Source organism: Purpureocillium takamizusanense, chromosome 4 (genome assembly GCF_022605165.1).
Source record: "Purpureocillium takamizusanense chromosome 4, complete sequence".
Lineage (NCBI taxonomy): Eukaryota > Fungi > Ascomycota > Sordariomycetes > Hypocreales > Ophiocordycipitaceae > Purpureocillium > Purpureocillium takamizusanense.
In genome coordinates, this window is record NC_063071.1 from 2,374,613 (window position 1) to 2,399,982 (window position 25,370).

Genomic DNA, 25,370 nt, shown 5'->3' on the forward strand with positions numbered 1-25,370 from the left:
AGCACGATCACGCGGTTTCGACCCCCTTGCTTGTGCTTGTATCGAGAGGAGCGCCTCCTTATACTTGGTAAGGGCAAGCGACGGAAGCCGTATTGGTAAGCGATCTGATTGGATGATAGTGAAGGCCCTACAGACTGGAGAGGAGGAGCTCGACAGCCATCAGAGAGGTCCACCGTTCGGTTAGTAGAGACTAATTGCGCATGCTGTGCCCGTCATTGATCGAACAGGGGGGGGCTCGTCTGCGTCGGCCCGATGGAAACCAAGCGCGATGCTCGTGTACCCGACCGAGGGGTGTAAATCTCAATATCGACCCAACATCTTGATGCGGCGACATGGGAAAGGCCGGAAATCGACGGTGAGACATGAGCCCGGCGGAAAGGTTTGCGCTTTGTTGGTCGTGCAGATCTGCTCGTGGCGCATCAGCCAAGATCAGCCTTGAGCAATTCATTCAGCACCCGGCGGCTCCCAGCGCAGCGCAGCGCAGCGCAGCTCGGCACAGGCGACGGCCAAACGCACCGACCCACCCCACCCGTTCAGGTCTTCGAACATGAAGGACGAACATGCTCGTTTGAGGGGAGGCAGGTGACGTGACGTGTGACCTCTGGCGGGCGTGTCGGCTACTGCTTGATATTACTCGCAGGGGGGGGGGCCTCTGCTGGATGCTGTGCTGTGGTGGGCTGTGCTTTCGCTGTGTTACAGGTAAGTAGGTACAATGGATACCTACGTGAGCACCCAAGGCAATGAATAACTTGCAAGTTTGCGTGTCAGTACCCAAGGCGTAGGTAACACTGCCCCGTACCTTATGTATTACTTGGTAAAGTTTGTAACTTATCATAGGCCGGGCATCCGAGGGGAGAGAAGTATGCACGTCCTTTGCGAGGTGGGGAGGCCTCATGCATGTTCAACTGTCTTGCAAGGTCAGGGAGGGATGCAAGTTGAAAGTCTAAAAATGCGTCGGTCGTCTCGTGTCGCCGACCGACCGACCCTTCCTTGTCTTTCTGTGCGGGTTTGGTTCGCACCTGCCTCGCACGTTTCTGTTTCCACACTCTTTTCGTCGAATCACGTCTCGCCAAATGTGAAGAAAGTCCTGCCCCTGTCCTGGACATCGCATCTCCGTCTCCATTTCCAACCCTCTCCATCTACGTACGTACGTACTAATCACGTTACCTCGTAACTAACTACCGCATATCCTTTTCGATTCTACTTCGGGAGTCGCCGAGTCTCGACCTTTTGAACCCTGGGCGAACCGTGAAGAGCCCGTTGCGGGCAGGCCCCAGAGCCGCCCGACGACCCCTCCACTCATCTATTCAATGGGAGACAGCCTCGACTTCTTCCCCGACAGCCATGCCTGGCGTTATATATAGTGAGGATTGCTGTCTAGTGTCGGCCCCCTGCAAATCAACTACGTGCTGGCAAACGGTGGCACCAGCAGTAACATTGGTTTGTAGGTATCCCGACAGGATTCGGTTCCCGTTCCGCCCCACGCCCCCAGCATAGGGGTACTAAGAATCGTTACCTAACCAAGGCTACCCGTCGAGATGCCCGGATATCAGTCAAGCACGGCAAGCCAGGGTACAAAGAAGCAGTTGTTGCTGAACTCTGCACCTGTCCAAGGTCGTGGCCTTCTGTCTCTCTATCTCTTCACCGTCATGCTCGGAGAGGAAGCTCGTCAGTATGCCTGCTGGCTTTTCCTTTCCGGCCCATGCGCGCATGATGCAATTCGGTCCAAATGGAGGAATTGAGCTGGTACATGGCCTTGTCTATGGCCTTGTCTATGAAATTACTAGGGCGCTGGTGCCGGCCACGTTCAATTTGAATCACTCCAACCGTCAGGGCGTGCAGGTTGGGTGACCCTGGCAAAGACACGACGGCCTCGGACAAGCTGGGCGAAGCGGATGCGAATATCACACACCCAAGTCGCAGCAGTCATGCCCACCCCCGAAGCCTCAAACACGAATTGCTTTTGCAGCCGGGCGTCTCCAAGGGTCGGCACTGCAGGCTGGCCTCAGTCGCCTAGTCTTAATCGACTCCATAGCATCCGCACACGTGTGTCGATTGAGCTGGCGCCCACCCGAGGTCATTGCTGTTCGAATCGATGGAGCTGCGTTCCCAGCCCAGGCTTCCGGAATTGCGCCACCCTCATCCAGCTCTCCTCTCGTTCCATCTTATAGGTATGTACATATGTACGTGGTCTACCTACTACCAACAGACAGCCCAGTCGCGACGCAGCGGCATTCGTACTGCGTCACAGGACCCGACAACACCACGATGCAACGCCCTGCCGGCCTGTCCTGTCCGTCACGCAGCCATCCGACACATCACTTTGTCCATGGTGGATCTGATGGGCCAGGGCCAGACAGCACAGGCCAGCCAGGGTCTCATGCCCAGTCAATGGCGGTCCTGTGCTGCCACGAAGACTTAGCGTGCTCGGCATCCCCGCCACTTCAGCTTGCTTGTGCACCCCCCCCTGTCCACCGAACTTTCCTCCAGTCTTGTCCTCCTGGCGAATCTCATCGATTTGCGACTCGATCTCCCCCGGTTGGCAGCACGCCGTTTGGCCCCCTAGTTCCATCGTTCGTGATTCATCCATCCGTCGAGGGCTGGACGACGATCAAGTATGACCATCTCTTTGCCGTTTGCCATTACCTTTTCATGAGATCGAGGCCCAAGATCGGATTACATGACCTACTGTGCTGCTTTGGACTGCTTGCTCTCACGATTTGGCATGGATGGCTCGGCGGCAGCGACAACTGACGCCTAGAATTGTCTACCACATAACTTACTATGCGTGTTGCGGATGCGGGCGCGACCTCCGCCACAGGTGTCACCGGGTGTTGATACACACCCGGGTATTGATCCTATGCATAGCCTTCATCCCGGTCACATTTATCAATCAATCAATACGACGTCAGAGGTCAGGCCATTGTGCATCGCCACGGCTCCTCGAAGCCCAGGCGATGCTGCAGCCATGGGTGGCTGTAACCACTCGGCAGGCAAGACCTGGGCTTGATCAGCCTCCAGACGAAACCGGAAACCCAGAATTGCAGACGAGCAGGTTGGGCGCTCTCTCTTGCCTCAATATTGTGCCAGTTCTGATGCAGGCGCCTGCCTATCAGCGAACATGGGAGGTCGTCATAGCCCCTTGTTGCTTTTTCTTCGTTCAAGGGATGGCCACCTCACGTCGGGACTGCATATCTTGCGGACCGCTCAGCAAACCGCTGAGACACTTTGATGCTAACAGCGACGGCCAACAAAGTTGCCAGGCAGGGAACAACTGGACTAGGTTGCCCGCATGCCCAACGAGCCGTCGGCGTACCTCGCCTCGAGTGGATGCGGAGTCCATGCGGGCGATAGTTGACAAGCGTTGGCGCAAGTGATCCGCGACACCTCTTGTAGATGCTGGCACTGGCCCCTGATCGGATCGAGACCGCTCTGGCCCCAATTATTTTGCAAGGGCGAAGGCACGCGCAGCATCTCAGCGGCGCCATTTCCGTGTGTCATGAAGCCACCGTCGCCAGGGGCGTTGCTGACGAGCATGCCAATCGGATGCTGCGGCTCCGCGCAGAGAGGGATGCCGTTTCGACAGCATGCATGCCATCGTGAAAGCGATATAACGTGTCCGAAAATCAAACAGGGCTATTTCCGGCGCCCTGGAGTCGGAGCAAAGCCCTCGCTCTCCGCCCTAGGACTCTTACCGACTGTTGTTGTTGTTGTTGTTGTTGTTGTCCTGGTCGTGGTCATCGATGTGGTTCATCTGCATGTCTCTAACGTTTCAAGATTTGAAAGCAGAGCAGCAGCCGCGTTCCAGAATTGTCTTCGTCTAGATTGGTCCCAAGCGACGGCTTGTCTGCAGAGGACGCGGGAAGAGCCGACACATGTTTTCGCCACTCCTGCACCAGCCGACGTGGGGGAGGGCACGCGGTCTCTATCACGGAACGAGTCGGGGAGACACGGATGCCTTGCTGAGAAGCACCTGGCACATTTATCCATCCTGCTTTGGTCACAAGACGACGGCCCCAAAGTCGGGGCAGTCATTGCTTGCACAACGGAAACGTCCCCATGGGACCTCTCTGTGATGCGCCGGGGCCTCCTTCCCGCGTTCTTGGCTTGATGCCGTTTCACAAGAAGCTTCGACAACGTCGAAAACTCATTGCAAGTGACTCTATTTCCTTGGGGGGGGGGGGGTTCAATCCGTTCGTTCCCAACATTGCGGCCGGGCAGACGTTATGCAGCCTCTTTAGTACTTCACGAATGACTTGACTCCGTGCGCTACCGCGTCATTGCCGCCCGGAATTAGCAAACTCGTCCAGTGAAGTCACAGACATACAGAGCAAACCCTCTCGGGGCTGATGCACCTTTGTGCGGTGAGCCATCGTTGCGTTGTTTCCAGTCGATGTTGTAGTTCAGGCTCACCAGCTCTACTTCTGCACTGACGCGGAGCTTATCGTTGACGACCCAGTCACGTCGCTCACGCAGGATCTGAGGGTAGTTCCAAGGCAAACACTTATTTCACGCTGGCATTGAAAACTTCTCGCGGAGAGTGTTTGCGCGGATGATTTTACGAACGAAGCCGTTCTGCTGTTAGGATAAGCGCTTTTGTCGGCATTGTTTCCTGCTTTCTCGCCCGACCGACTGCTTGTAAACCGGGACAAGAGACCTCTGAAGACAACATCTACTACATTAACCCTGGAAAAGGCTCGTCTTTTTGGGGCCGATTTGCCAAGCCAACTTTCATCATGCAGATATCACGCTGGGTACCCACCGTCAGTGTAGGACCGCCAGCGACCCGCGATGGATCTGCTGCTACCCCGGGTACCGATACCTGTGGCTGGATATCTGGGAACAGAGGTTGTATAGAGCGGGCCCTCGACAGGCGTGATCCCCCGAGATAAGCCACATGCCTGACTGTTTGGATATATGAAAAAGCTAACGGGAGGAGAGCAACAACGACAGAGTACCCGCTTACGTGCTATCCCGGGCAGGCATGTGGCATCGACTGGTCCAACAGCATCATGGGGTGCTGCCGGAGCCTGAACGATGGCACGTGTCCGGTCTCGACGAGATGCCTCGACGTTCACGACCCGCAGCTGGACGGCGTGACGACCAACCTGGACATGAGCTGGCAAGTCCCGTCTCCTCCTCCTCCTCCTCCTTGGCGAATGAAGGAGGCGTCGTTTCTTTGTTCTCTTGCGCATTTCTCGTTTCCCACTTACGGGGATATACCGTGGGAGACTGACTGGCTGGCTGGCTGGCTTGCTGACCATTGGACCCCCTTTCCCGCAGCTCCGGTGACATTATCCCCTACTGCAAGACGAACATCATGGCAGGCGATCCGTCGCTGGGGGGATTCTCGCTCTTCATCTGTGCCGCGGACAAGGTCACGCAGACGATCCTACGATATACAACAACGGATCCTCAGCCAACAACGAGTAGCAGCAGCACGAGCAGTAGTAGTAGTAGCAGCAGCGTCGCCGCCACAAGCTCTTCCCGCAGTACTTCCCATCATTCGAAGCAGTCTTCCGCGTCGTCATCGTCGTCACTCACAACTCCAACGAGAACCCCAGACGTTACCGCCACGCCGCGGACCAGCAGCGCTCAAGATACCACCATGACTCCTGCGCCGCCGCAGCAGGCGCCAGTTCCAGCATGGGGCATCGCAGGGACCGTTCTTGGCAGTCTCGGTCAGTCAAGGTCCCTTTGGGTGAAAGTGTTGATGATAGTGGCTAGAGGCCCTCGAGATGCCACAAGATTCTGACAATTATCGCTTTATTTTGACAGGAGCTTTGACGCTGCTAATTACAAGCTACTTGATGTACCGCAGGTGGAGCAAACGCTCCAAGGTTAAGATACAGCCTCATCAACAAGCCACGGAGCCGCTCCGCCTGGAAGAGCACCGTTGTGTACACGTGTGAACACAAGCATGAAGGATCGTGGGGCATGGGGGTAGAGAATAGACATGGTGGGAGAGAAAGAGGGTCGGACTTGCTTGCGGCACAGAAGGGGCGGATCATTGACATGCTGCTATTCGCATCATCTGTATATGCCAAAGGGAGTCAGTCATGGATGAATCCCACGAAATGTAGACCTAGCCAGCAGCGTGGCGTAATTTCTAGACCAGGCAATCCAACAAGGAGCGCTAAGAAGGAAAACAAAATAACCAGCGAGGCTACAGACGGCTTCTGACATGCGCCGACGAGTCCACGGGGTTCTTGGCAGGGATAAGGTGGTCTACGGCGAGCGTGTTCAGATATTCGGGGTGAAGCTGTTCCAGACTCGTGACTCCACACAACTTCATCGTCGTCTCCAGCTCGTCTCTCAGGACTTCCTACAGGTTAGCTCAGGTAGCGGTGGCCGGGTTGCGACCTGGTACGGAAACGTGGAAGGCGAGCGTACGTTCAATGTACTTGAGGACCCCTGCGTAGCCATAGTTGACGGCGAACAGCGGGCCCCGCCCGATGCCGACGGCCTTGGCGCCCAGACAAAGCGCCTTGAATATGTCGGTGCCGCGCCTGATGCCGCCGTCTATGTACACATCCAGGCGGTCGAAGATCTCGGGACAGTTCTTGCGGAGCTCTAGCAGGATCAGTATGGTGGCGGGCACGGTGTCGAGGCTGCGGCCGCCGTGGTTGGAGACCACGATGCCGTCGACGCCAGCCTCCATGGCCAGGACGGCGTCTTCGCTGGTCTGGATGCCCTTCAGGACGATGGGCATGTCTGGGGCGCAGCTGCGCAGCCACGGGATGTCGGCCCAGCAGAGGGACGAGTCGATGAACGCGCCCATGGTGCGGCCGATGGAGCTGCCCTTGGCGTCGTGGGCGGCGGCCGTGCCGGACAGGGGCGAGATGATGGGGGCGTCGGCGGGGACGCGCTCGTCGGCCTCCCGCTTTCCAGGGACGGCGGCGTCGATGGTGACAAAGAGGGCCTTGGCGCCGGCGGCGCGGGCGTCCCGGATCAACCTGCGCGTGTTGGCGCGGTTCTTATCGACGTAGAGCTGGAAAAAGACGGGGGTGTCGTGGGGCGTGTCGACGGGGTGGGCGTCGACGGCGGCCACGATGTCCGCGAGAGGATAGCTGGCGCTCGTGGAGACGCACTGAGCGATGCCCGAGGCCTTGCAGGCGGTGCCGATGGCCTTTTCAGCGTCCGGGTGGACGAGAGACGCCATGGCGGCAGGGCTGCAAAAGAGCGGCATGCGCAGGGGGCGGCCGAGCATGGATGCGGACAGGTCGACGGACGAAGCATCGCGCAGGGTGCGTGGGCGGAGGGCGATATCGGCGAAGGCGGAGGTGTTGCGGCGCTTGGTGTTGAGATCGGTGGCGGCAGAGGAGATGAAGGCCCAGGCTTTGGGGGTGAGGGAGCGGGAGGCGGCGTCCTCAAAGTCGTGCGTGGATATGAGCGATGCGAGGGGCGGTTTGGCGTGAGAGGTCGGCACCGGAGGCCGTGATCCGGCCGCCATCGCGGCAAGAGTTCTCCAAGAAATGAGGGGGGCGGTGACAATGGTGTCGGTGGTTGCGATGCTGTCTGGTCGGAGATGTTGTTCTGGTGCTGAGGTCAGTCAAATGCCTTGGTGTATGATAATGGAGCGAGATGATGTACGCGCAAGGGAGCTCGGAATCGGAACGGAAGTGGCTCGGTTTCGGACAGCCTGCGCGGGGGAGCAAGGTGTTGATTGCAGTGATGATTGTACTTTCGTATGCGGGCATGTATGTAAGTCGTCCGTCGGCAACTGAGCCGCCTGGGTCTGGGGAGAAGGCGGAGGTGCCCCGCCATATGCAGTGCAAGTGTGGGTGGGGTTTATAAAACTAGCCTAATAAGTGATACACCCACTCGGCGAGCATTGGACCGAAAGCACATTGTATGCTGTACGTTGTGTATCATCAACCCCACGGCGGCCGATGCCGGTGCCACATGCTCGCCTCTCTCTCTCAGTGTGTGTCCCATTGGCCTGTCTGCCTGCCCGCGACGTTACCGGAGGGAAAGATGGATGATGGACATGGCATGGAAAGTCGTTTCCTGAACGATGGATGGTTGGTGATGACCCCTATTGCACGGCGCAACAACCGGAGCTGCGATGCAGCCAGGCGTAATGAAAACGAAGCATCTCTGCGCTGCGCCTGTCTCAGCTAGGTGGTCAAAAACAAGAAAGGGTAGCTGTCTAAGAGGTCGTGCCCCTACGCAGCGTCCTGCGGCTGCAGCGCGCGTCCGATGAGCAGCTTGGCCCTCTCGCTCAACTCCATGCCCAGCGCCAGCGCCCTGCCGGGCTCGCTCATCTTGGCCCACGTCTTGCGCAGGATTCCCACCATCTTGTCCTCGTCCATGTCCGCCTTGGCCTCGAAGTCGTCAAACTGGTCGTCGAGGAAGACGAGGCACGCCACGTCCTCGAGCGCCTGCGTCTCCGGGTCCGTCGCCAGCGACTCCTTGCGCACCAGCGCCGCGACGCGCGCGCGGGCCTCCTCGGGCAGCGGCGGCGAGATGGACGCCGACGCCAGCAGCGAGGCCACCTGCGAGGCGGCCTGCGTCTTCTGCTTGGCCCGCCAGGTGAGGTATCCGGGGCGCGTCATGGGGAAGGCGGATCGGGGGAGCTCCCATCTGCGGATGAAAACAAAAGAGACTAGGTGAGCTTTTGCAAGTTTGGGGACTCCATGCCGCATGTATGTAGGTAGGTAGGTATGTAGGTAGTTATAAGTTGGTTACCTCTTAAAGTGCTGCGCGCGGCAGGCGAGCTGCAGCTCGGGCGAGGCCGCAGGGCAACGCGCCTCGAGCCACCTCGTCATCTTGCGCGCATAGTGCAGCTCGTAGGGAAGCGTCTTGGGTCCCTGGGGTCCGTCAATCTTGTTGGGGTCTTGGCTGTGCGCCTCGTCGATGAGGACCAGGCCCTGCGCGAACCCAGGCGGGAGCGACGGAAGCCGAGAAGCCATGGCTGCGAAGAGGGTGCTGTTCCCGATGGGCGTCGGAGACCCGAGAAGGGGGCCCCAGTGGTAGGTCAATTGCGATCAATGGGGGTGGTTTTCGACCTGGCAGACAAAGGCTTGATTGATGGGATCAAGACCTGAGGCAGTTTCTCACTCATGAGTGAGTTTAGCAGCGCGTGGGATTGATTACCAGTGACGGCAGACATTGTTCAAGGCGGCTGACGTCGAGAGTTCCGTTCAGCACGCGAAAGATGAGTCAGCGCAATGGACAGCAGCGCCATTGGACAATGCAAGAATGCCTTGGTGTGCACTGCAATCAACAACGCTCACATCGACAACGTCAACCAACCGCCAACCTTGATCATGATGCCCTCGTGCTTTCATCACTCCGATGTACACCACTCACCCACCCATCAACAAAAGACGCCCCTTGTCTTCTCGTTACATTAGCTGTCGAACCATTAAATCATAGTCATATGCTTGCCTCCCGAGTCCGTCCCGTTTGTTCCCCTCCAGTAGCAGCAAGTGAAAAGAAGCCCGCCATCCCGACTTTGCCGTTGCTCACCCCGTGATTCATTCATTCGTTCGTTCATGAAGCAGGCTCCTAGAGGCACCAGAGACGTCGGTCACTTCCAAACCGCGTCGCCATGGATCGCGTACCTTGTGTTATGATTGTTCAGGCCAACAAGGCTCCCCCTCGTTGCCGCGCAGCAAACGCAGCTCCCCCGTCGACCGCCACTCCGCCCGCCCGCCCGCCCGCCCGCCAGCTGCGAGCTCGTGTTCAGTCGACCTGGCGAGCAGCTGGCAGCCTGACTCACGCGGGCTCTGCCAAGGCTGAACAGACCTACCTACCTACCTACCTACCTACCTACCCAGCCAGCAGCCCGGGCGGCCTGTTATGGCCTGAGCGTGTTCGTTCATCCGAGCCTGTGCTCCAACTGCCTGCCTACATCTTCCGCCTCTGCACACCCGGGCTGTCCACGCTCGTCTTCCCTTTCACAACAACAACAACAACAACAACGTCCACCTCACAATCTTCTCCTCCCGCTGCCCCAACTCAACCCAACCCCAACACAACAAACCGCTGCCAAGTGCGACACCAGCCTACGTCTTCCAAGCCAGCAAGTTGCAGATACCAATCTGCCTCTGCACGGTGGAAGCGATACTGGTGGCTTCATCCATCTCTGCCTTCAATCAAAGCAAACAACGCGTCCAACAGGTCAGTCAGTGTCCCCCGTTTCCGTGCCATGGCTCTCTCCCACACTGACATTTGCCCAACAGCCACGTCCCTGACAGAACGTTAATCACGTCGGGAAAGTCACTCTGCGCGTTTCGCCCTCGGAAGCCACGGTCCATTAACTGATTGTGATTTTTGCCTCACTCAGGTGTCGGCATCCTAGCAGACACTACCAGACTCTTGTCGTCAAGGCTTTGCACGACGCGTTGAGCCATTCACCAACGCTGCCAGAAAGACGCGCGCCAAAAGGCAGAAATGGCTCCTCAAGGTAGACGCAATGCCGACGGCGGCGATGAAGCCGACAAACTCCGTGTTTCCATGGGCAATCTACTACTTGGCGGAGACCCAATCGTGTCGGCCAACAAGAAGGACCAGCTCAAAGATGAGCCCGCGAAAACGCCTGCCACTGCTGACGTCGCCGGTGGTGAAACAGAGAAAATCATTAAAGCTTCCATCGCTGCCAGCCAGCCAGAGGGAAACAAGGAAGCGAGCGCGTCTGCTGCAGTAGATGGTGGTGACGCCCCGGAGATTGCCAGCGAGGACGCCAGCTCCTGCTCGCATGGTGGCTCGTCTGATGAGTGTTCAGACTGCAAGAAAAACTGCAGCGACTGCGGAGAAGCAGATGAAGGCAACGTTCAAGAGGATTCTACTTCTGCCAAGGACACCACCTCCGCTAACAATACCGACGATGCCCACGGCAAAGGCTCTTCCGTCGGTGCCGACGCCGACCAGTCCTCGTCTGGAGCCGCTTCGGCCAAGGACACCCCCTCCGTGAGTGAGAGCAACGCGGGAGAATCTTCAGACAAGGCCATGTCCGCGGGTGATGCGTCTGGCGAGCTGTCCGACAACGGATCGTCGGCCCACAACAGCTCCGGTCCCGAGAGCGGCGGCGGCGATGACCAAGACTCGTCTGGAAAGGGCGACGACGCTTCGACTGGTATTAGTACTCCTGGGGCCGACTCTTCCAATGAAGGCGCCTCTGACCAAGGCAACGACGAAGCTACGTCCAAGGAAAACGACGACGACGACAGCAAGGAGGACAGCGGAACTGGTCCCGCCTCCGAGTCGGGATGGTCCATCTCGGAAGATCACCTGCTTCGCGGCATGAAGGAGGCCGGCGATGTTACTTGGGCCGAGATCGGAAAGGCTCTGAACCGCGGAAAGAACGAAGTCAAGGCACGTTGGAAGGTGATCCAGAAGGCCGATGCCGAAGGAAATGCGATGTCCGCTGACAAGAAGAGCTTTTCTGCCACTGGAAACCCACAATCGACTTCGGCTGCCAAGCCATCTGGCGTGGACAGGGAAGCCCGCAAGCCTGGAAAGGCCAACGACCCCCAAGCCACGTCTTCGGAGGGAAATCAGGCCGATACCGAGTCTGCTTGTGAGGCCTCTGCTGCCGCCAAAGGCCCCGTGGGCAAGGACAAGGGCAAAGGCAAGGCGCCCGCGTCAGCCAGCGACCGCGTCGCCAAATGGCGCCAGAACAAGGACAAGAACGCAGCCGCGTCGGAGGACCAGGCCGTATCCAGCGAGCCTCACCACGAGGATGCTGAGGAAGAGGACTACGAGGAGGACGACGAGTACAACGCCGAGCCAGTCGTTCTCTCCGGCGAAGAGGCTTCCTCCGAAAGCTCCATCATCATCGACGGTAAGGACGGCGACGAGGATAACGATGACGATGAAGACTATAATGCCACCTACTACGGCCACAAGACGCGCGGGGACGTGCGCTACCTGCACAACGAAATCTACCGCGAGCTCTACCCGGACATGGTGGACCTGAAGCCCGACGAGTGCTTCGGCGAGGAGGACTGCGCGGTCCTCGCTGCTATGGACAGCAAGTACAAGCGATCGCGCTACCTCGAGATGCAGGCCAACTTCTACAACGTCACCGGCCGCCTCATCCCCCTGCACCTCATCCGTGACAAGATTGAGCGCGCCGAGAAGGAAGAGGCGGAGGAGGAGGCAGGCCGTGGCGGTCGCTCCGTCATGCCCAAGCCTGCCACGGGGGCGGCGAGTTCGTCGGCTGCTGAGCGTCACGACGAGGTCGAGAAATGGGTCGAGGGCCTCGAGGACGCGGCCGCTCCCGACGCGGCCGAAGCTAGTGGTCCTGATGGCGAGAACGCTCACTAGGGTGTCCTTGTCTTCCTACGACCAGGAACTTCCTCCCTGTGTTTGTGGCCTCTTGCCAGCCTCTCCCGACCCCTCCATTGCTTCTGCGTCTGCCGGTTGCAACAGCTGACCATGATACACGTCTGTGTATTCAGTGTACGCTTTCCTCTTCCCCCATATATCCGGGACATGCCTGTCCCTCGTTTTCGGTTCGGTTTTCTTTTCTCTTCAATTTCTGTTTCCTTTTCCTTGTTTTTCCTTTCTTCATCTCTGGGCGGGACAGCACGATGCGTCATACCGGCCTGGGAATCGTCCTCTTCCAGGGACGGTCCCTCCCCCCCTCTCGCAGAGCCATCGTGGTTCCGTTCGCGCCTGTTCTGTCTTTTTCCTTCGTCTTCGTTTTCCTCATCGCCCCCAGACTAGTTTCTTGGGGCAGCTGGGGAAGGTGAACCGCGGCCGCCAACACGCCTCCAGGATTTCCCGCGAGCAAATGCAGTCTTCGGGTCGCCTCTCGTTCCGCTTCTGGGCTTCGATCCAGGCTAATAATTCACACCCAAAAAAAAAACGGTACAAATGGGAGGGAGAAGAACAAGGCCTAATCTCCGTCACCAGACGAATCCTGCTTCGACTACCCAACCCGACAAAAAGCCCGCCAAAAAAACCATGGATGTGAAATTGAGAAAGGGCTCCCTTCTGGAGACAAGGTCTTGAACTATCTTGGTCTGGCAATTTTTTCTTCCTTCTTCGGGCGACGGGGAAGACGCCCAAAAAGCGGACCAGCAACGAGCGTGCTGCAGCGACAGAGGCGGATGAAAAGCCCCGGTGGTCTGAGAAGGCGGAAGATTTTTTCTTTTTGGCGGCAGGGCATGCTGCCATCATTTGGTAGTATGACCGGATGTGCCCTGCGTGGTGACAACAGGGTCTGGATGGTGGTGTTGAAGCTTGGACTTCTCATGTGTTGTGTGTCCGCGGCTCAAGTACGCATGGGCAAGCGAAAACCGCACATCAAGAGAGGTCCATCCAACGTCAACTGGGGGAAAACAGAACCGAAAAGAAACCAGGAACAGGGAAATGCTAGTTTCATGGGCGCACGGCCATTTGGCGGCGGCCCATGAGCATACTGCGTGACCGCTGTTTCTGCTGTGTGGATAGGCGTTGCCAAAAAAAGTATCAGAGGACTAGGTAGAAAACTTCTCTTTATTGAGAAACCCGTCCACACTCCTGTGAGCAAGTCCATGTAGTACTTGTCCCAACTTCAAAGGCCCCTCTCTCCGGAGTGTGAACCGGAGCAATTGTTTTGAGTATGGTGTTATACATCCGAGCAATCCAAGGTCGTTGGCAGATGTCGCCCATCGTTCCCAAACTGGGTAGTATATGTCCAATACACAAGTGATTGGCCGTCCTCAAAGTTACCAAACCACCACGATAGATAGAGCAGACATGGTAGCGCCTGTAAGATGCAGCCGAATCCCAGAGTCCCAGAATCGAAAGAAAGGAGAAAACCCAAAAGAAAGAAACGCCTCAGCTCCAATGGTCTCGGGGGCTGCTCCAGGAACACCACGCAATAATGCCGGTGCAAATGCCATGCCAAGTCAAAATCACCAGATATCGCTATGCACCATGTTGGGCTCGAACGCACAGGTACAGTAGCTCCACAGCAAAGCAAAATGTACAGGTAATGCTGGCGCCCACCGCCTTATATAGGATTTTCCATGCCGAGGGGAGGTGTTGCTTGCAGCGCGACTGATTGCTTCGTGGCTTCTTGGCCCTTGCTGCGGATCGTGCCGTTGGAACCCAGTCCACGCTTCATCATCCTGCCCAAGACGGTGACGAGCTCGCAGGCGTCGCTGAACATGTCATCATCCATGCCCTCGGTGGCTTCGTAGACCTCTGATATGGTTTCTTTTGCCAGCTTGCGACTGGCGTCGGCATCGTGGACGCAGTCGAACAGGAATGCGGCATACTCGGTCTTAACGGATAGTCGCAGTGAGTGGGACCCCCACAGGAGCTGGTCGGCCAGGCGAGAGGCCTCCTTGAAATACTGGTGAGCGGTGGGAAGATAATCTTGGGCAGGCATGAGGAATGATGGCGGAAGCAAAGCCACGTGCACCTCAAAGCCGGGTGGCGGACCGACGGGGCCGCCCTCCAGTGGATGGGTAGGCTGTACAGATGATGACCTCGACACCGGGTCATCGCTGGCAGATTCCACGTCCTTCTTCCTGTCCGTCTTAGCCACCATTTCCGCTGCGACCTGCATCAGCTCTGGAGTCCAGCTGGCCATACTGGATACAGAGGGCTGGTTGTGGAATAAGACGAATATGTGGTGGAAGCTGGCGCGGAGCTTGTAGGCCAAGACCTTGAGCTCGACGTAGTTGCCCACCATGGGAATGACGTATTGTTGCAGCATGACGAGGCCTTCGCGGGCGAGCCATATGATGTGCAGCACCCGCTTCAGGAAGTGAGGGGAGGCGGCAGGGTCGGGTCGGCGTTGCTTCTTGGCGGCGACGAGTTGCTCAGCAAGGTTGAGAGAGAGGCCGAGGATCTTGAAGAGCATTGAGGACAGCAATGGATTGTCATGCTCAACGGCTCTCGCCAGCCTGCCCAAGAACTTTTGGTCCACCTCGGAGGACGCCATGCCGCCCAGGTTGTAGCCGGACGACCTGTTCTGTGCAACGCTGGCGAGACACGAGCAATAGCTCCTCTGTCGGGATGACTGACTCCAAAGACAGGTTCAGGCGAGGCGAGACGGGTTGGATTTGTCTAAAGACGCGCGTTAGAGCTGTGACGCAATAAGGGTGCAAATGCTGGCAAAGTTGCCCGTAGAGTTGAATATCGAATGCGCGGGACAGTGGCCACGCATGTGGGCAGGGGGCTGGTGCTAGCGAGGGCCACAAAAGCGACTCGGGAAGAAGAGCACCCAGGGGGCCTGGGACTGCCAGACGTGGGAGGATAGGAGACCAGGCTACCGGGCCGATAGACAGCTGGCAAGCCGTGATTGGGCCCGGGTTTGGTCTGCCAAACCGATCGGTTCAGGGGTTCAAGTTGAAGAACAGAAGGCGGCTTGTGAAGGCAGTCCTCGAACAAGGGCTAATGCAGCGGGAGGCGGCCGGCTTGAGGAAGGATCCCGGCGCAGAGGAAGAGGCTCATGTGCGGGCAAGGCAGGCTTCCTGGGGTGGTGGGGAAACGGGAGGCGACGAAGTCAGCCAAGCTGCGATGATTCCGAAGTGAGAACCCGACGGCATGGGACGGGGCGGATTAGGCTGACGGGCCCAGGCATGGCTCGAGCTCCAGGTGTATGCGGGCCGCGGGGCCAGCAGACATCGGACAGGAGCGAGAAGCGCTCAAACGAAGCATTTGGGAAGGCCAGATGTCGTTGGAGGTCGCAGAAAGCTCCAGCCACCCACGGCCGATGCCCTGGTTGAGACCCCTGTCTGGACCACCCGGCCACATCCAACAAACTTGAACTCGCTCCGATGGCAATGAACAAGGGGCGGTGAGGCGAGAGCTGTGCCGGCTCGACTGACGCTCCACGTCGCCCAGCATGGATGCAACTGAGCCGGACTGGAAGCCTTCCGCCGCAGCTCAGCCCGGCGGCACCGATCGAGAGCGCGGAGAGCATGGCACGCTGCACCGTCACAGGGACGAGGCCACCAGCCCGGCGGCGGCTGGTTCGGGTCGCATCGCGCCGCGGCGGATCGTGTTCTCGTCATGCCATGGCATAAGCGTTGAGTGCCTGGTTCGGCTAATGCAAAGAGGCTGGGGCTGTGGGCGAAACTGCCATGCCCGCTCGACGCACGAGCTGCAGAAGAGATGCAGTAGCGCCGCGTCCCGCTGTCCCCCCAAGCTGGCAGTAGCACCACGATCAAGTTCTCGGGCCAGCGACTCCCAGGTGCATACGGAATTGGGTAGGTGTCAAATGCAGCACAATGGACACAGAGTAGGCGGATAGGCAGAATAAAGAGAGCATAGAAAATGAAGTCAAACGGAATGAGACGCGAGAACCTTACCGACACTGTCGCGACCGCTGCGGTACACGTAGGCGTTTAAGCAGGCCAGCCACGGCCACTGGACCGCGATAAGAGCCAAGAAAGGTCGCAGACGGGAACCGGAATTGACCGAGAGCAAGTGATGTAAGGTCCCAGGGCGGTTATCTTACTCGCACGGAGAGCTCAAGGACGCGATGTCAGCAACGGAGTCGCTGGATCATATGCCGAGGTCGAGTGAGATGCTAGACTAGCCGTCATGGCCTGCGCGCGGTCAAGTCGTCGGACAGCAAAACGCCCGTCTAAGGAGCGGACAGGTCGCGTGCCAATGGAAGCTGGACGATGCCTCACGACGCTGGCCGCAACAAATGCTGTTTGACAGCGGCGTCGTCTTCGAGCACGTCCTAGAGCGAGGAGAGACGAAAAAAGGCAGCAACTGCCGTCAATGGCAAGGATACTGCACTCGTCGCGGACCCGCAATGGGAGCATCGACGTGAGCGCGGGGGATGGATCGACGACGTGTTGTTGTGAGTGAGTAAGTGAGCGCAGTGTCTGTATGCACTCCAAGTATGTCGTCTAGTACTTGGTAGCGAGGTACCGGATGAGACGTGCGAGACGAGGACTCCAAGGCCGTTCCGCGACGGAGAGGTGCGAGAGTGTGAGGGAGCCAACCCAATCGTATTGCAGCGTCACCGGGCTTGTTTTGAATTTACCTCAATGGGAACGTGTGTCGGGGAGCACAGGGCGTTCTGCGGCTGGGGCGAGAAAGCAACGAACTCGCGCGGGCGAGCTCAGTACTTGTATGTACAAGTAGAGTACAGTAGTACCTGATGTACTTCGTAGCATGTGAATACCTGCAGATGGTACGAAGAAGGGTGCACAGCGCGTGACGAAAGTTCATTCTAAAAAGATGGGCAAGGAATAATATGGAGAAGGGGGAGCTGCGCTGAAGCTGGCTAGACGGGACGCGCCTGGATCGTGTCGAGGCCAGGGCAGGGGGGGGGATGGAAGGAGCCAAATTAATCTGGTACTTTGCTGGGTTACCGCTCGTATCAAAGTACGAAGTACATGATGATAATTTATTAGTAGGTACATCACCACTCAGGCGGCTGACGGTCCAATTGGGCAGTCACTACCGCGATATACTAATAACAAGATGCTAAGCGACCTTAGTACCTTCGTGAAACACGCTGTTTTGTTGCTTCAAGTGCAGTCGCCGCGCACGCAGAGGTACGTGACAATTACCTTAAGTACTACTAGGTAGGTACTAACTAGGTAGTAGGTACTAAACCTTTGCTGGTGCTTCGTACCTTGGGATATTATTTGCCTTCGCTGGCAGGTGCGGCCCTCGTCCTGCTGTACTAAAGGTACCGGTAGCCAGTCTGCTCCTCCGGGAAGGAGGACTCCAAGCATTCGATCAGTGTTCCAAGACACAGACACATCCAATGGCAGCGGGCTGCCCAACAACAACACCAACCTCCCTCCCGTCGCGCCCATCTTCGCCCCCGCGCTCACGATTGGAGACAGCACAGCACCGCGCCCCCCAAGGCAGAACAAAAACTTACAGCTCATGCGGCCCGTTATGCGGCCTCCATCGCTCGTAGTACTACTGTGTATTATCTGCGCTGTATTGTCACTGCCACTACCTTAGGTATAGCATGGCGCCTTGGGTTAGTACCTTCGTAGTCAGCCCCCACCGTCTGTCGTCCCGGCTTCAATCATCGGCAGCGGTTCGGGGCCCCCGTTTTGCTCATCCCTCCCCCAGCCTCCCTCTTTTTTCCCCCTCCCCCCATCTGTCCGATATTCCGGCGCGCCCCATACTAACTTACATGCTAACTATACCCGCCACCTCTTTCCTCCCACCATAACCTGACTGAATGACTGGCCACGCCATTGAAGCCTTTAATCATCCCCCAAGGGCCGGGGTTCCATTGAGACTGGCGGTCAAGCTCGGCGCTCCATTCGTTGCAGATTCTAACGTTACCTTGTACCATCCTCGATTCTTGTCTGACGTTGGATCATACTACTACTTACAGCAGGCTCATGGCGTCAAGCTTCCATTCCAGTGGCCGGCCTGCCACGCAGAGCTTATTAGACCAGCCCTACCCGCTCTGCTGTCTGAGACACCCACCGCTCTGCCACGAGCTGTCCCGCTGCGTGCATACCTCGTTCGTACTCGTACAAATACCGAGTTACTGTGCTGCGTCGGACAAGGCACGGCATTGCCGTCCACCGTCATTGAACATGCGGACCCCGTACGTCGTAGTACTTCGTACTCCGTACATACCCAAGGTCCTAGCGCACATACGATGTCACATAATCGCCTCACACGGGCTCAGGCACCCTCCACGCCACGCCACGCCACGCACAACCGCGAAGGTGCAGCATCGTTGCAACATGCCATTGGGTCTTCAGTTGCCGCTATCTCAACCGCGAAAGAGGGCCAAGTCTGCCTACTCTACTCATTTAAGCCATGCCTTGACTGTCGTGTTCCCTCGAGCCGCTCGAGGACCCAATCCAAACGCCACCCTCCATCCTGTATATGTTCAGTTCTACTCCAGACATGGTATTTCGTACATACAACAGCAACAAGGCACAGAAATTAAAACATCCGCTCACGAGGCAACCCTCGACTTGGCTCCCACACCTGCTCTGCGGCGCCGACTCCCGGCACTCAATGTCGAATCCCGCGCCTGGTTCTCCTCGCTACCTTCCAGGCGCGCTGTTGCTCCGAGCATGACCAACTTGATCATATCCCCGAAAGCAAAGGCAACCGAGTTCATGCCCACTCGCGCCTTGGGTCCCAGCTCTGTGATCACCAGATGTTTCGCCTCTTCACCCTTTTCGACCAGTCGCTGACATTCATCAGCCTCGGACCGGCCCCCGGGTGATGCCGTCCATAGTTCCCATCTGTCAAATGGACCTTGCCCACCACCGCGCTTGGCTGAACGGTTTCGAAGACCCGGCGCGCCATTGTTGTCCTCTGAACTGGGCTTTCCCGACTGCGGCTTGCGCCGCACGCCGATCAGACTGCCATCGCACACCATGTCCCATAGCCCGGGGTTAGATATACGCTTTTTGGTTTGTTTAGACGTCTCCCACGCGCACCAATCGCTGTTGCACACATCATTCGGCATCCGCAAGTAGATGGCGTCGCAGTCTTCCGGAGGAACAAATGTGTGCAAGATTACCGCTCTCGAGTCAGCTTCAACATAGCCCAGCGCAAACCATGTGAGGCCAATTGTGTCCGGTTCAGACTGCGGATGGCAGGAGAAGGCGCATTTCAATGGTCGAGGGAGCATCCGCTCCGTCTGAAGCGTCTGCATGACAGATCCATCATGGCCGCTGATGAGATAGACGCAGGTGGATCCGGATATTAGGTACAAGTTCAACGGCTGTAAGAACTCAATGAAGTGCGAGATAGATTCGCCCAGGCCTTCTATTGCCAGGCGCTGTGATGTCCACACGCCACTCTCCGGTGTAGCCATGTGAACGTCGCCAAGCCTAGTGACAGCCATGATGGTAACCTTTGGTCCCACATGGCCCGGATCCCCTAACAAAGCAGCATAATTAGCCACGACGAATTGGCAAGGCACACATGAGACAAAGAAGCGGCGCAACAAACCTTTGGCAGTGCCCAGACGGGCACACGTTATCCCTGGGGGAAAAGTTGCAACAGCGTCGCCCTCGATTGACGTCAGTGCAGACGCGCTCGTCAGTGTGCCGTCAGCGTGCACGATCAGGACTTGCGGCTCGCTATCCGATGCACGTGGGTCGAAGAAGAACGCGGCCGGTCTGTTCCTTGAGGCAGGAACGCAGACTGATGGCCCCCATGAGCGGTCAGCTAGGTTCCAGAAACTGACCGTCGGGTGCTCCGCTCTCTTTGGCCGTGATAAGAGTGCTAGCCACCTGGATCTGGAGTCGATCGCCATTACCATGACCGGACACAAGCTTGCTGCGGCCTCTTCGCCCCTGGCGATAACGTAGCTCGTTCCAGTGCCACGGACAGACCAGACTCGAATCGTGCAATCAAGACTGACCGACACGATGTGCCCGTCATTCGAGCTCGTCATTGACACAATGTCCATCCGATGACCCTGAGCGAGAGACTTGACTGACATCAGGGGGCCGCTGTTGGATTCACGGTCGTCTTCATCCTCCCATAAGAGATAGTTAGTCAAGAGTCGCAGGGCTGCCACCACCACAACGACGATGACAACGAAGCGAGCCAGCTCATGGTGAATAAAGTCGTAAACAGCGGGGAGCAAAGTCGGCTCTTTAGTATGCGGTGTGCGGTCCGAGCCCTTCAGCACAAAGACGACAGGTTCATATACGCGCGCTGTATAGCTGTACGACGATGGCTTGATGATGTTGATAACCTCCTGAGCCGTCTCGTGATCTTGCATCCGCAGCCACGATCTGGGGCTTCTCGCTTGATGTATATCTTCAAGCAAAGGCGACTCTGAATTTTCGACATGGGCATCGGACCCAATCCACGTCCCGACGGTTTTTCGGAACAGACCTTCGTTGCCGAAGAAATGCCACTGGGCGATCAGGACAAATCCAAACATGACGATGGTCCCGGCAATTCGTGTCGACATGGCAACCCTACCCTGAAGGAGGTAATCCCACCACGATCGGCGAGTGCGACTGTCTCCGGCATTGCGTTTGTGTTTCATGGAGGCCTTAGCAAGAGCGTCTCCAAGCTCCATTCTGCGCACATCGACGCTCAGCACGGCCAGAAAGAAGGTACATAGGTAAAAGAAGTCGAAAACGATGGCTACAGCCGCAAACAGACAGAACTCGGACACACCATGTGATACTAGACGGGACAAGCCTGCCAGGATCAGAACATTCTGCAGAGTGCTGGCCAAGGCTGTGTAGGCGGTCTGGCCAAAGGCTTGTCCAATCCGATTACTGACGCTGTCCTCAAAGGGGGCAAGTATGACGGCGTTGATGAGCCTGAATATGTGTTCCAAGCTCATGGCGAGGATGACCACCGGATAGGCCGCGCGTGGGATACGAGAGAGGTCGATATTGAAGATTGCGCAAACGGTAAAGCTGGACATGGTGGCAAAGAAGATTTGCGTCGCAATGGTTACCATGAGGCCAAATTTGGATTTGACTGCCATGAGCTTCGACAGGCTCATGAGGAAATACAGGAAGGTGAGTCCGTATGCAATGGCGAGGCTGGCCATGTCCTGCATGGACATTGGGCGGAATTGGAACTCGTAGAGCTGGTTGCGCGTAGCATGCCCGTCACTGGGGTAGATGTCCCATTTGTCTTGTACTTTTCGAGGCAGGTCGAGCGCTCTGCTTTCCCACTGGCGGCCGATGGGGGAGTCGCGAAGGTGAAGAAGCGTGATGACGAGGGTGTCGGCCGCGACAAGGCGGCGATCCTCAAAGCGCTTACCACTGAAGACGATGGAGTGGCGGAGGGTGACATTGGCAGAGGTGGACTGGTTCTTTTTGTCGTTGATGGTCACGAGGATGTCTTGGTCGGCGAGGATCCTCTCGCGAGAGCAGCGCCAGTAGAGCAAGGGAGAGTGGAAGAACCACGACTGGTTGGTCAAGCCGTTGGCGACATGGAAAGCGTCCCTTTGAGTCAGGGTCATGGTCCCGTCGTGCACGTCGCCGACATGGACTCCACGGGCGGTCGCTGGGCGGAAGTTCTTGGTCATGCCAAGCAGCTCATCTTGCAGGTCGAGGGCGGATAAGAGGAGGTCAGTGTTGAGGGCCTCCATGTAGCTGGCGTGGACCCATATTGAGCGCATGATGATGTCGGGCTCCGCGACGGCCTGGTAGGACAACGGCTGGGCGACAGTCCAGACATGGCGGGGAAGGTTTGATGCGCCGTTTATGAAGTCACTGGTGAAGAGAAACGGTATGGGGTAGATGAGGATGGTGGCGACGGCGGCGGATATGAGCAGGGTGGTGACGACGTGACGAGCAGCATAGCGGCCATAGCGCGCCGGGAGGCTGTAGAGAGGATGGGTCGGAGACAGGACGGGTGCCTCTGTTGTTCTGCGGCCAAGATCAAAACCTGAGTTGATGTGACATGGGATAAACAACCCGCTCCATGGCGTCGTGGTGGAGCAAAGTCATAAAGCGGCGACTCACCCTCGCAAAGGGTACAAGAGGTACCAGATCATGGTGGGCTGGCGGCGGCCGCAGAACCAGCAGCCAGCAGAGAACAGGTAGAAGGTACGCAGCGACGATGCCGTGCACGCCGTGCTCCGTGCTCCGTACTCGGCACTCCGATGCCCGCGTGCAGCTTGTGTTGGTCGCCGAATGCTACAGTAAAAGTATTGGACGGGGGGTTCGGCATCGACTACAATGCTTGTTGCGCCGGCTGACTCGGTTCGGTCCCACGGCACGAGAATGCAACTGAGCAATGCGGTTCGTCGACTACGGCGACCTCCGCTGGGACGAGGGCAGACATGGACTCATGTGGGAAGACGGCCTTGTGATGCGGATCGCGGACCGCGCTGCAAGAGAGAGAGTGAGTGAGTGAGTGATGAGCGAGCGAGTGATGACTGAGGAGATGGATGGCTGGGTGCAGCCCATGGAGGGAGCTGGAGCGCAGGAACTTAGCACCAAGGTACAACTGTACAGGGGAGTGCGGGCGGGCTGCTGCGGGTACCTACAGCGGGAACAGGCAAGCCCGGTTCCAGGTTCCATTTGTTTGTGTCTGGAATGGCGTCCGTTTGCCAGTGCCAAACAAACATGGCCCACATCGAGCAGCTGCTGTGATCAAAGAAGGGAGGAACGAGATCGGGCCCGCCAGGACAACTCTTGACCAGCCAGGTTGGGGAATTGATCAATAATTACTAAGGTACCAAGGTAGCCTCCTGGACTCACGGCTCTTATTACACCGAGGGGCAAGATTGAGGTTGCGGTACTACCCAGGTAAGAAGTACTAAAAGGTACCGCAACCTCACGCAACCGTCTGGCCTCCAAAGCTTGGCCTTCTGGTACAGAGCAGGTAGTAAGTACGAAGTACTTTGTATACTGTACATGCTTTTACATGGTTGTTCACCAAACACAGCTCAGCCGGTACCTTAGTACTGACTCACCTCTATACCTGTGGCAGCTACTAGGTACTACCTGTAGGTAGGTACGGAGTACATTACCTTAGATTAGTATCTCGTACTTACCTTATTCTTCACCGTCGCGTCGGCGGAAGGCGGGACGGAGGCCGTGTCACCAGACGCGCGAATGAGCGGTTCAACATCAGATTGCACTTGCCCCAAGAAACCACCAGGAACAAAAGTCGACGGCTCTGTCCTGTCACCCCTTTGTGTGAGCAAGAAGATGCCACACGAGCCAGCACAGTTTGCGCTGCCTGCAGAAAGAAATTGCGAAAGATGCCTGCTTGCTTGCCGCTTCCTGCACTTGTCGATGACGCAACGGGAGGTGTTACCGCCAACCGCGCCGCCAACGACAGCGCTACTGACGACCAGAAAAGCAGGCTGAACAGAGCAGGCCAGAGGGCACTTGGTGATGGGCCACATCTACGCTGGGACGGCTAGGAATCGTTCTTGACAAACAGTTCTGGGTTGGGAGAAGTGTGTCGTGTCGGTGTTATGAACACCATCCGTGTTATCGTGATATGCCTCTGGGGATGTATTATGTCGAGCGCGCCTTCAAGGTCGGGACTAAAGTCGCGACATGATGCGTGCCACCGCCGTGGGCGCGATGAAGCCTTAGGCTGCAAACGGTCTGCCCTAGTCGAAAATGCCGCCAACACGGGGTGCCAAGTCGTATACTAGTCCTCGTAGCACAATTTTGTATCTCTCTTGTCGAGGACTGAAGGATCTCTACAACAGCGAGCCCTTACCGCCGAGAGGGTCCAAGTGCAACACCATGTACCTTGGCGACGTGATTCCGAAAGACGGCCCAAGAGTGTGCAGAGTAGTGTCATCTTGCGCTTCGTGTACATGCAACTAATGAACCCATCACGTTCCATGTTTTTTATTGTGTCAATATGTCCGCGGTCAAAATGGTCAACCATGACGGCTGCGGCCGACAGTAGGCGAAGATTCTCTCCTCCACAGACATTGCTCTCTTGCCGATGCAAGGGGGACACTGTGCATCCTCCACTAGCAAGGGGAATCGGCCGGGCTCCGGTGATTCCTCCTGCGAGCAAGAGACGCCGCCCTGTACCTTCGTTCCCCTTTCCCAAAGCGCGTCTTGTGTAGAGGTACGGGGCTTGGGGCTGCGCATGTTGACTGGTCCTGAAGCGAAGGGCCGTTGTCAAAGGGTTTCGTAGACTACTGCGACATGTCGTGCTTCGACCGCGACCACGAACTGGCAGGCGCCGTTGCACGACCACAATTTCCATTGTCGCAACGAGCTGTAACCGCAAGGGCATCCAGCTCGGTCTGAACACTAACTCCACTCCGCGACTTCATGAAGGAAGTACGATCATCAGCCATGATCCGGTATCGGGCGTCGGGGTCTTTGCGCAAGAAGGCGGCCGCTATAGATGACATGATCAAGGTGAGTAATACGAGTGAAAATGAAGCATTAAGTATAAAGAAGACAACACCTGCGATACCAACCACCAACATGGGGGTGCTTAATACATTAGAGAAAATAAACAGAAATATCGCGTTCAGAAGATTTACGGCGCAGATGGATATGTTGAATAGGTTAGTGCTCCTATCCATCCAGGGTCGCATGACGGTTATGGTAATCAGAGCAATGGCTTCGAGAATGACAAGACCTATAGCCTGCGCTACGCCGTTTCTTTGGGCAAAAGCCACAAGCATAGCTTTAATGACGATATAGGCGAGGGCTGGAGCAGTGAAATAATATGCCGACGCTCGAAAGTGGACATAGAGAAAGCCCCACTTGTTGAGTGCCTTGGTATTCGAGAAGAGAACATAGGCCGGATTGCTAGAGCTTCGTGCAATCCGTATAATCCTCGTCGTTGCCCACGCAAGAGTGATGGTCGTACCGAAGAAAACAAAGATAGCAAGAAGGAGCTCGGCGGGCGAGTCAACTTGCGTAAACTCCCAAAAACAGAGAATGCAGACTGGCGGAAAACCAATCAGGACAATGCGGAGAAAGACACCCTGGAGAATGACTGGCCAGCTATCACGAAAGTCTTGAGACGTCGCTTTGCCT

At 57.1% G+C, this 25,370-nt stretch overlaps 7 protein-coding genes across 7 annotated transcripts; 3 read left to right on the forward strand and 4 right to left on the reverse strand.

Annotated features, from left to right (window-relative positions):
* Positions 1–2,181: 2,181 nt before the first annotated feature.
* JDV02_005370 (uncharacterized protein) lies at positions 2,182–2,754 on the forward strand (the record flags this gene model as incomplete). Its single annotated transcript, XM_047986660.1, has 1 exon — positions 2,182–2,754. One exon carries the CDS (start codon positions 2,182–2,184, stop codon positions 2,752–2,754), a length of 573 nt encoding a protein of 190 aa, XP_047842643.1.
* Positions 2,755–6,166: 3,412 nt separating this feature from the next.
* Positions 6,167–7,453, reverse strand: JDV02_005371 (L-lactate dehydrogenase (cytochrome); the record flags this gene model as incomplete). Its single annotated transcript, XM_047986661.1, has 2 exons — positions 6,167–6,321; positions 6,394–7,453. 2 exons carry the CDS (start codon positions 7,451–7,453, stop codon positions 6,167–6,169), a joined length of 1,215 nt encoding a protein of 404 aa, XP_047842644.1.
* A 715-nt stretch (positions 7,454–8,168) lies between these two features.
* Positions 8,169–8,915, reverse strand: JDV02_005372 (uncharacterized protein; the record flags this gene model as incomplete). The annotated part of the gene is made up of 2 exons (XM_047986662.1): positions 8,169–8,586; positions 8,692–8,915. The coding sequence occupies 2 exons, from the start codon at positions 8,913–8,915 to the stop codon at positions 8,169–8,171; spliced, it is 642 nt and encodes a 213-aa protein (XP_047842645.1).
* Positions 8,916–10,401: 1,486 nt separating this feature from the next.
* Positions 10,402–12,276, forward strand: JDV02_005373 (uncharacterized protein; the record flags this gene model as incomplete). The annotated part of the gene is made up of 1 exon (XM_047986663.1): positions 10,402–12,276. One exon carries the CDS (start codon positions 10,402–10,404, stop codon positions 12,274–12,276), a length of 1,875 nt encoding a protein of 624 aa, XP_047842646.1.
* A 788-nt stretch (positions 12,277–13,064) lies between these two features.
* Positions 13,065–13,370, forward strand: JDV02_005374 (uncharacterized protein; the record flags this gene model as incomplete). The annotated part of the gene is made up of 1 exon (XM_047986664.1): positions 13,065–13,370. One exon carries the CDS (start codon positions 13,065–13,067, stop codon positions 13,368–13,370), a length of 306 nt encoding a protein of 101 aa, XP_047842647.1.
* Positions 13,371–13,951: 581 nt separating this feature from the next.
* On the reverse strand, positions 13,952–14,890 carry JDV02_005375 (uncharacterized protein; the record flags this gene model as incomplete). The annotated part of the gene is made up of 1 exon (XM_047986665.1): positions 13,952–14,890. One exon carries the CDS (start codon positions 14,888–14,890, stop codon positions 13,952–13,954), a length of 939 nt encoding a protein of 312 aa, XP_047842648.1.
* A 3,747-nt stretch (positions 14,891–18,637) lies between these two features.
* JDV02_005376 (uncharacterized protein) lies at positions 18,638–22,913 on the reverse strand. The gene is made up of 4 exons (XM_047986666.1): positions 22,886–22,913; positions 22,359–22,813; positions 19,864–22,262; positions 18,638–19,791 (listed from the first exon to the last, which is right to left on the reverse strand). The coding sequence occupies exons 2-4, from the start codon at positions 22,388–22,390 to the stop codon at positions 18,854–18,856; spliced, it is 3,369 nt and encodes a 1,122-aa protein (XP_047842649.1). The 5' UTR covers positions 22,391–22,813; positions 22,886–22,913; the 3' UTR covers positions 18,638–18,853.
* Between the last annotated feature and the right edge of the window lie 2,457 nt (positions 22,914–25,370).

Coding starts and splice junctions, on each gene's coding strand:
- JDV02_005376 (XM_047986666.1), bottom strand. CDS start 22,390: ATGATCTGGTACCTCTTGTACCCTTTGCGAGG. Junction 22,263..22,358: donor CTCTTGTACCCTTTGCGAGG/GTGAGTCGCCGC, acceptor TCTTGGCCGCAG/AACAACAGAGGCACCCGTCC. Junction 19,792..19,863: donor CCGTCTGGGCACTGCCAAAG/GTTTGTTGCGCC, acceptor CTGCTTTGTTAG/GGGATCCGGGCCATGTGGGA.